General features: G+C 35.9%; 1 protein-coding gene across 1 annotated transcript; it reads right to left on the bottom strand.

Annotated features, from left to right (window-relative positions):
• Window positions 1-5534: 5534 nt before the first annotated feature.
• LOC106763322 (probable E3 ubiquitin-protein ligase RHC2A) lies at window positions 5535-6677 on the bottom strand. Its single transcript, XM_014647522.1, has one exon. The coding sequence runs from the start codon at window positions 6675-6677 to the stop codon at window positions 5535-5537; it is 1143 nt and encodes a 380-aa protein (XP_014503008.1).
• Between the last annotated feature and the right edge of the window lie 3466 nt (window positions 6678-10143).

The raw sequence follows: 10143 nt of genomic DNA, 5'->3' as shown, positions 1-10143 counted from the left end.
TTTTAAAATTGCAGGTCTGTTTTTGTGATATCCACTACCACAAAAACAAACCTGCATATAAAAACATGTACGCAAATTCAATTTCAACATAACAAACACATGTTCAAATGTATTTCAACATCAAATAAAGTACAAAGTCTAATAAAATACAATCTAATCAAATGCAACGTTTAAATCTAATAACTAAGAGCTATTGTACAATCTAATTATATACTTCGCAGTAGCGTTCCTCGTGAATAATAATGGCTTCTCAGGAACTGGTGTAGTAGTCTTGAATTTCTGCACAAATTGTATAAATTCCTCTACACCTCTCTCGTACTCAGCACTAATACGTGGTAAATTAATCCAATTTCGATCCATTCCTATATTTTACGAAATTAAAATTATAAAATTTTCTATATAAAATTATATAATTAAAATCATACAATCAATTCAGTCATACAATCATACAATAAAAACTTAAATAAAAAAAGTTCATAGCATATTATTAAAAAAAAAAAATTGCTGATAAAAAAAATAAAAACTTAAATAAAAGCTAACATACTTTGGCTCTTAAAGAACGACCAAAACCACAACAAATTCGACAAAAATGATCAAAGCCACAACAACATATGCATCAAGAAACGAAAGCAAACATAGAGGCTTGACAAAAATGACGAAAACTTGACGAGGGCATGCAGCAGTGTACCTGGTATGGGCGCGACAGAGGATTGCACCGGCGGGTTCAGATGGCGCGGCGGAGAAAACGAACGTTCCTGGGTTTCAGAGGGCGCGACGGCGGAGGGCGCGACGACGGGCGACGCGACAGCGGACGGCGCGACGGCAAAGACGAAGATGGCGCAGCGTTTTCGCGTTTTTTGCAGAGGCAGAGAGTTCAGAATCGCGTGGAGAAGATGAAAACTGTTCTGTTTGTTTTTAACCTTCAGAAGAGAATCTGCCACGGTTAAGTGTAGAACCGCGGCATAAAGGGGGAATATGCCGCGGTTCTACACTTAACCGCGGCCTATTCATTTTAAAAAAATAATCCATAATGGCATTTTTGAAATTTTTTTAACTTATATGCCGCGGTTCAGCGCCCAACCGCGACATATTCTCTGAAATTTTTAAAATTTACTCAAATCAGGGAATATGCCGTGGTTCTCTGACCAACCGCGACCTATTCCCCAACGTTCAGAATCCCCCCAACTGCCTCCCAGCTGCCTTTTGGGGAATGTCAGGAGGTTACAGGGGAATATGCCGCTGTTGGTCAGAGAACCGCGACATATTCCCCTGTAATTAAATTTTTTTTGCTGACGTTGAGTCAAAGATGATAGTTGACTGGGGTATATGCCGCAGTTAAGTGGGGAACCGCGGCATATAAGTTTGATTTATTTACAAAACTGCCACCGGGCACTATTATGCCGCGGTTTCTGGTGAACCATGGCATAATGTGCGCTGTATAAAGCCTATTTCTTACTAGTGGTCATATCAGTGTCAAATGTATGGTTTTGTATTTAATTTTGTTTTCACGTTTGTTATTTTTGTTCAAATAAATCTTAATATTGTTTTTGAATGGAAAAATTTTGATCTTTTCAAAACTGAGATCAAATTTAATTTATATATAAATGTTATACTGATTTTTAAGTTAAACTATTTAATTGATTTTTAATCTAAAAGTCACAAAAATTAAATAATTTAATTAGTTTTCAACATCTTGAAATTTTAAACTAATGGTGTTAGATTCCACTTTTAAAATTTTCATTTAACTTTAAACCAACAACCCTAAATTATAAAATATTTAAAAAAAATATAAATTATTTTTATACATTGGTATTTTGTGTTAGATTTTTTTAGAAAAGACAAAAAAAGAATTTGATACCAAAATAAGATATGAAAAATCAAAATATCATCTTAATCTAAAATCTTAATTTATTCTAAAATATTACTAAATTAAACAAAAATAATAAATAAAAAAACCGAATTAAATATAAGGTACTAACATATGATACCGACTTGACACATAATACTAATCCTAATATATGTCATTATTACAACCACATCACATGATGTTGGCTTAATACATTATTATTTTTATTTAAATTAAGAAAATTTAAAATAATTAAAAAAACCGTAAGCTAACACATGTGGGAGAGATACATAGTTCACAAGAGAATAATGAATTGAATAAAATTGATATTTTATTGAACAAAAGAAAAATATTAGGACTGATAAAACCAATCGAAAATAGGAACTAGTATTTTAACCAATTTTTTTTAAAATCTAATATCATGTTTAAGAAAGACGAAATTAGTACTTATAAGGACCAATATATTCATAGAAAAGAAAGAAGCCAGGTGTATGCAAAGAAAAAAAGGTGATATTTATAATCTAAATTTAAAAAAAGAAATAAATAAAACCATGAATCTTCCTGCATGTATCTCTTTCTTTCAAACTTTTCTGAACCTTTTTTCTCCTCCATCTCTCTACTGAATCTTCTTCTCCTCTCTAAATTTCTCACTCTATTCTACTACTGCTTCTATAGTGGAGGGTGTCTAAGTGTTAGAAGTGTTCTACCTTCACAGAACAGTGAGTATTCTTCCTCTGGTAAGTTATTTTCTTCTTTTGTACCTTAGGGAGCCGTGATCATGCAACAGGGTTCTGCTGCATGTGACCCACTTTGTTTTTCCCCAAATTTTAGTTTCAATCATCTTCTAAAAATTTGTCTTCCATCACCAATTGCAATCTACAAGTGATTCTAGCCTTCCTTGAGGTGAAATTGAGCGTTTGAGGGATTTCTATGAACTAGGTTAGCTGATTAAAAGGTAAGGAAAGTTGGGAGTTTTTGTTTTGTTTTATAAATTAGAGTTGCATGAGTTAGGATTATTATGTGAAATCTGTGAAATAATGCATATGTGAAATGTTTTGGTGAGATTGTGTTATTTGAACAAAAATTGGGTTGTATGTGTGCATGAGATCACATGTTATATGATTCTACAATTGTGATTCTGTAAATGGTTGTTTATGAATTTGTATGGTTATGATATAATGCTGGAATTGGACTTGTTGATGGGGTAAAACATGTTATATTAATTAGTAGGCAATGCTTTGAATGAATTTGAGTTATTGGATAATGAGAAAACTGTTAAACAGATCCTTAGACATAGGTTATGAGTTTTTGTTAAAAATCATTTTGAAAGAAAGTGAGGGAGTGATTTTGGAGAATTGGGGTTTGGGACTGTATTATAGCATTTAGACAATTTGGGCAAGTCAATTATGACTTATTAGGAGTGACAAAAGTGGTAAAAACAGTTTCTAAGTAATATATTTAGAATTGGGTATCTTAGTTGATAAAAATGGAGATTTAGAGTCTTAATCTATGCTTAATCACTAGAGAATTGGTTTAGGAAGTGTTAGAGTTGATTAGGCAAGTTAGATTCATCATATAGATCGAGTTTTGAGTGTTAGAAATTCACCAGAAGGCCTAAAACGAAACTTAGGGGTGTGAGTTCTTCTAAATCTACAAAATTTGTAGGAAATTCTGCAGAATCCACGCCTGGACGCCCCTAAAGGGCGCTGGGCGTCCTTTGATTCGACATTTGCCAGAAATATGGCGTCCGGGCGCCCCTAAAGGGCGCTAGGCGCCCTTTTCTGCTGTTGCTTTTGTTTTTGATAGTTTGGGGGTTTCCGGATGTCTGTTTTGGACGTTCTTTAGGTCGTTCTAGGGGTTTTAGACCCTTCCGGAACTGTTGGTGATGGTTTCAAAGTCATTTTCCTTGTCTAAGTATGAGTTCATTGGATTTTGGACGTTTGTGGTTTTTTTTTGAAGTGGAATTAATGTTATATATATGTTTGTATGCAAAGTAAAGTTGAACAGTTACATGTACATGGTTTTATATGGATTCAGTGAGATAATGTCATGGTATTTGGTGGTTCATATCTTGAGTTAAGTTTCAAAGTAAAAGTATGGTTATTGGACATAATTCCATGATCCTCAAGGGAGGTTACATGGTGGTGCCACTATAGTTTGTCGTGATTGACCGTATGAATGACCGGAGTTCAGGATGGGGTTTACCTTGACATTCGAATGACCATACATGCTCAATTAGAGAGTGATGAGTCATGTGGTGAGAATAGAAGGAGGTCCTAGTCTTGGGTGTCTCCATTTATGGGCCAAGATGAGTTTGGTTGGACTTATACTTGTGTGTGGTCGGGTGAAACCCCTCGGCAATGGCTTTGCAAAGCAGTAGGGCCACAACAAGTGCATAAACCCCTGGAACTCGACATTTCGTACTAGTCCGGACGGTCAAATCACGTGGTCTGTCATTGGTATCAATCAAATGCATTCAGTTATAGTTTATGTTGTATTATTGTCATTACATGCTTGACATACTTGATTGATAACATGTTTTATTTTATTATACCTAGCTTACCCTTGCATTTTTTTGTTGTATGTGCTTGCCTTTCCCCCTTGCGATGATCATCCAATCCTTTGAATGTGAGCAGTAGATGATGATGTACCCATGGAGTGAGCATTGGAGAACGAAGAAGACACAACTTCCAGTTCTTAGGACCTTTTCTAGCTTTTGTTTTGGCATGTTCTATATTTTTGGAAACACTCTTTAGGCATCCTTAAATCTTTAGTTGGTCATGTAATTTGGAGAATTATTAACTTGTATCAAATTTTAAATTTCAGCCATATTTTTGGATGACTGTATGCTTAATATTGTCCTCTATTAACTCCTAACTGCTTTCTCGTACTATAATAGCTGAATCATATTATATGTATGTCTATATAATATTTGGGATGTCACAATATTGATTCCCACATTAATAAATTTGATAAAAATTGCAGCTATTTAATAAAAGTTTCTTTTTAGTCCTGAAACCATTCTACCTAAGGTCAAGTAACGAGTGAGTTAACATATTTCGATCACTCTAATTTAGTTATAGTCTTCTGTAAATTTATTAACAATAAGTGTTTATTCAATAAATAAGCTAAACAACAAAAAGTTATCTTAATTTATAATTTTATGATTATTTTCTAAGATGTCAATTTACAGCTACAACAAAAATAAAATAAAAGTATATATATTTAGACGATTAAAATACGTGAATCTTTTGAATAAAAGTATATATATCTTCATGAATCTTTACTCTGTGATGTCCTTATAGCTTTTATATGAGTGATCATGCATCCATATTCCATGTTTACCATGCAATGCATATGCTTACCATGCAGATTACCGGTTTCAAAAATTAAAAACAACGATAAGAACACGAATTTGAAAGACAAAAACACCGAAGCTAATCAAACTGTACAAACAACATGTAAGAAAAGGTATGAACAACATGAAGGTGCTTGAAATCATTACAGACTACCACGAAGGTACCATTGAAATGCCCCCAAAAATATACAGCAAAATAAACGCAGAGGCTTTCTCCTACCTTTCTCCAACCCCTCTGTAGATAGCTTCTCATATGATTCCCCATTTTAACTCTCACACAAATTCAACTTCCTTGCCTTCCATGCCACAACATTGATGTTACATTACCTTTTACCATGGTCTGGTTCCACCGTTGACATCCATTGACCAAGACCTACGCGTAGATGAAGAAGGACCCATGTTAGGACGCGAAGCCCTAACACTGGTACTCGTCGCGCTTCTCGAAGAAGCAGAGCTAGAAGAACGTTGAGGCCCAACGCCACCACCTCTCAAGCAACCAAACAAACCGTTAAACATTCTTCTAAACGTGCCACCTCTTCTCCTCCCTCGAGACTCCGAAACCGACCATGAAATCCTTCTGGGTTCCCCCATAACAACGTTGTTAAAGTTGAACCCACCATCCACTTCCGTGTACACAAGAGGAACGTTAACCTCTCTCTCACCCTCTCTTCTCCCCAACCTTCCCACAGCAAACCCTCCGCCCGGTAACCGCCAAATCGTCAACCCCACGTTGTTCTCTTCCTCCTCCTCCACACGCTCCAACCCCACACGTTCGTTCTCAACAGGCAACTCTTTGCGGCACACAGGGCAGGAGTTCCGAATTGCGAGCCACGGTAAGATGCATTCTGGATGGTATAAGTGTTTGCATGGCATTTCTCTCGCTCTGGTGCAAAGCTCAAAAGGCTCCTTGCAGACCGCGCAGTGTGACTCAGTCACCATATGGGACGCGTTTATCTCAATCTCCGGCAAGGCATCCACGACAGCTTTAGACGCCGGCGCGTGGTGCTGGTCGTGCCTCCCAGACCCGGAGTTAGACTCCACGTTGGAAAGTTGGTCCATCACGCGGTCGAAGCCTGTTCCGAGGAGAAACTCTGACATCCTCGGAGGGAGTGGTCGGAGGCCCGTACCGGCGCCATCGTCGTAGAAAAGGTCGAAGCTGGAGCCACGCTCGTGCCTTGATCCCTCTCCGCGGAGCATGATAACCGGGTTGATCGGAGACGGGTCGCCGTTGGCGGTTCTGCAATGTTGATGACGAGAGGAACGGGGAATTTGGTTGGAGTTACCGGAACGGTGGCCGATCATGTACATTGCAGCCGCGGCGGGGAAACTACGGCGGCGCGGTTCGGCATGGACGGGGCGGCCGGAAGAGTCGATCTCTTCGACGAATCCACTGTCACATTCTGGACACATGGGCATTTCCTGTCTCCATACTCTGACAAATTTGTTGCAGCGGAAACACCAATGGGAAGCCATTACGATCTACACCTAGATACGAATTGACGGATACGGTGATCCAAGAATTTAGGTCCCGAGAGGGGTATTAAAATGAGGGGAAAATATTGGAAGAGCAGAAGTTGTGCATGATCTTGGATTCTGTGAGATTGAGGAAGAAAAGAGAAAATGAAAGGGTTATAGATTAGTGTCTGAGGGTGTGGCTTTGAAGGAGATTGCAGTTGCAGAAAAAACGACGTTGTTTTTTTTTTGGCGTGTCGGCAACGTTGTTGGTTGCGCGACACGTCGTATTGAGCGTAGAATGAATGAATGAATGAACAGTTTTAAGTTTTTTGAGTTACGCTGGTGCGAGATTACAGGGTCTTTCCTGTTTCTTGTTTCCTTTGCCGTTTTGTCTGAAAATAGGGAACGGAAGATTCTGTTACGGGTCTCAGCGCTTGAAGTTTGTCTTGAAAGGCTGTTTCTAACTTCTTATTCCTTATAACTCATCAACTGCGTCGACCTGCACTTTTCCTTATTCAACTCTAACAAAACACCCATCTTATTTTTTACATGCAAAACCCGTTTTCATTAACAACATTTTTTTTTTTGGGTCTATTTATGGATTATATGAATTTTCTTGTTTCTTAATTGGATTTCGTAATTCAATAAAGTCTCGAACAGAATTTTATCCAGTGTCTCTCAGATTTCATACACCCCTATCACATATATAATAATAACTTATTTATTTAATATATATTTTTTAGGCATAAAACGGGAGCTACAACAAAAGTTTGGGTGTTGGAAGAAAACAAAGGATGCAAAAAGAAAGTTCCACTTCTGAAATAACTGGGTCCATGTAATCATAGTGTTTTCTTGCTACACCGCCAATTTTTCTTCTTTCACCTCAAAATATTTGTAAAACCCCTAAATACCCATTGATTTACTTCCTCACAATACTTACTCCCTACCCCTAAAGCGCCGCACAACACACACTTTCTTTGTCACTTTCACTCTCTCCTACATCCTACATCCTGCATCCAGTGCACAATACCCTCTTGATTGTTTCTTCATGCACTTCCATGATTTCGTCCTGCACCTTCTACTTCTAGTTTAATTCCCATTGTACTCTTATAAGGCTACTTCTGACGCCATTGGGTTTATAAAAAGTTAAAGGAGTGTGCCGCAACTCACATCCAGAAAATCCGACACCCCCTTTCTTCATTATTTTATCTTCCTGTATTCCCTTCCAACCTGTGCAGCGTTCGCGGGCAGCAGTTCTTCGTTCTTCTTCTTAGAGATCTTCTAAGTTAGTATTTTTCCTCGTAGATCTTCTATGAGAATCATCTTTTCTGATCTGTGGTCGCATTTGTGCGTGTTTACATGAATTGTGCGAATGGGAGGGGTTTTAGGAGTGTCACAACTGGTACTACAGTTAACCCCTGTCGCACTACGAACGACGGAAGGGTTTGGGGGATGCGAATGAACGCCTCCAGAGTACAAACAACAGATTAGTCGTGCCACAGCTGGATGAGCGCCAGAAAGGAACCGCCGGTGGAGCTGCGGTTGGTTTGGACTAGGGGTGCACATCTCCGTTGTCCGCATTTCATAATGCGGGTATGGGAAACGCAGGTCGAACTGCGACTTAGGAGGGTTTGGGAAAACGCAGGTCAAACGGCGGCTTGGGGAAACTCATATAAATGCGTTTTGTTTTTTGTTTGCAAAGTCTTTGTTATTTTTTTAATTTTAGTTTGTTTGTTAATTTTAGTTAAGTTTTTAAAGTTTATAAAATTTATATATTATTTATTATTAATGTAATTTAGATTAAGTATTAATTAATTTATTGAAATTAAATAATTTTTATTATCTGTATACTACATTGGTTTATTTGTTTCTTAAATATTTTTTTATATTATTTTTTATGTATATAATTTTAGTTAATTTTTTTATTCTTTTTATGAATTTAAAATTTTTATTAAATTATTTATTAATTAAATGATTATTATTATTCTATGCGTAACTTTTATTTTGTTAAATATTATATTTTTTTATTTGTATTTATTTAAGTATTATAATAAGTGATACTTTTGTTATTTAAATATACTCAGACAAGGATTAGGGTTGTTGCCCTTAGGAGTTAGAATCTCATTTATTGTTCATTAATTATAGTTTGACTATGAATGAAGGGTAAAAAGGTAATTTGGGAGGTGCAGGAAGAAAAGGGAGAGGTGTAGGGAGGAACACTCTACCCTTTTTCACTCTCTCCACACACTCACCTTATTTACCTTTTTTTTTCTTTTTCTTTTAAGGCAAGCTCAAGCAACCAAGTAAGTATATTATTTTATTCAGGGTTAAATATGTTTTTAGTTCCTATACTTTGGGACGATTTTGGTTTTAGTCCATTTTCAAACTAAGGTACAATTTAGTCCTTCAACTTTAGAAAACTCTGGTTTTAGTCTTTTTTATCAATTTTTTTTAACTTTATTTGTTGTTTCAAACGCGTTTCTCAGTTAACATTAAAGCAAAAATGTGTCAAACAGTGTAAACAATCTAAATGCTATAATAAAACGTGCTTGAAACAACAAATAAAGTTAAAAAAAATTTGCTAAAAATGACTAAAACTAGAGTTTTCTAAAGTTGAAGGACTAAATTGTACCTTAGTTTGAAAATGGACTAAAACCAAAATCGCCCCAAAGTATAGGGACTAAAAACATATTTAACCTTTTTATTTAATTAAGAATAATAAAAATTTATATAATATTTAAAATGTCAAAAATAGTAATTGGAAACGAAAAGCAGATTTTTGGACTTGATTTTGAAATAATGTTAGAAAAAGAACTAGATTTCAAAATTCAATTAAATAAAGTACTATATTTTAAAATCTAGAATAGAGAAACTTAATTTTAAAATCTGATTAAGAAAGATAGTAGATTTTGAAATATAGTTAAATAAGGAAATTTTCCCGATTTCATAATATGATTAGGTAGTTTACAAGTTATTTTACTTTTTGTTTTAATTTATTTTTTATTGCTTATGGTTTTGTTAGTTTTTTGTTTTAATTTTATTTTTTTTATTTTGTTTATTTATTGTGTTTAAATGTAGTTATTTTTTAGGTGTATTATTTTTAATGTTTATTTGAATTTGTTTGTTATATAAATGACAATAACACAAGGTATCTCTACATACTAGGTTGAGAGTTCTGCATGAGATGAAACTAGAAGAAGACCAACGACATTTGCATGTAGGAGGGGCTCTCATGGTGAAGCTGGAGAAACTACAACATTAGATTGTCATGAGGTTTATTAGCAACATGAGGATGTTATCACTAGTGCAGCGAGGGGATTTTACCGCGGTTATTTTTCACTATAGGTCGCGGTTTACGAACCGCGGTATATTTTACCGCGGTAGTAAGTCAAAGACTTTAGGCCGCGGTATATAAGTTCCGCAATATGCCGCGGTTGTCTAAAGAACCGCTGCCTAAGTGAATTTTTTTTAAAAAAAAAAAAAA

The sequence above is a fragment of the Vigna radiata genome, chromosome 6 (genome assembly GCF_000741045.1).
Source record: "Vigna radiata var. radiata cultivar VC1973A chromosome 6, Vradiata_ver6, whole genome shotgun sequence".
NCBI classification, from domain to species: Eukaryota; Viridiplantae; Streptophyta; class Magnoliopsida; order Fabales; family Fabaceae; genus Vigna; species Vigna radiata.
The sequence above is the reverse complement of the archived record's forward strand: the minus strand, read 5'-3'. Positions and strand labels throughout refer to the sequence as shown.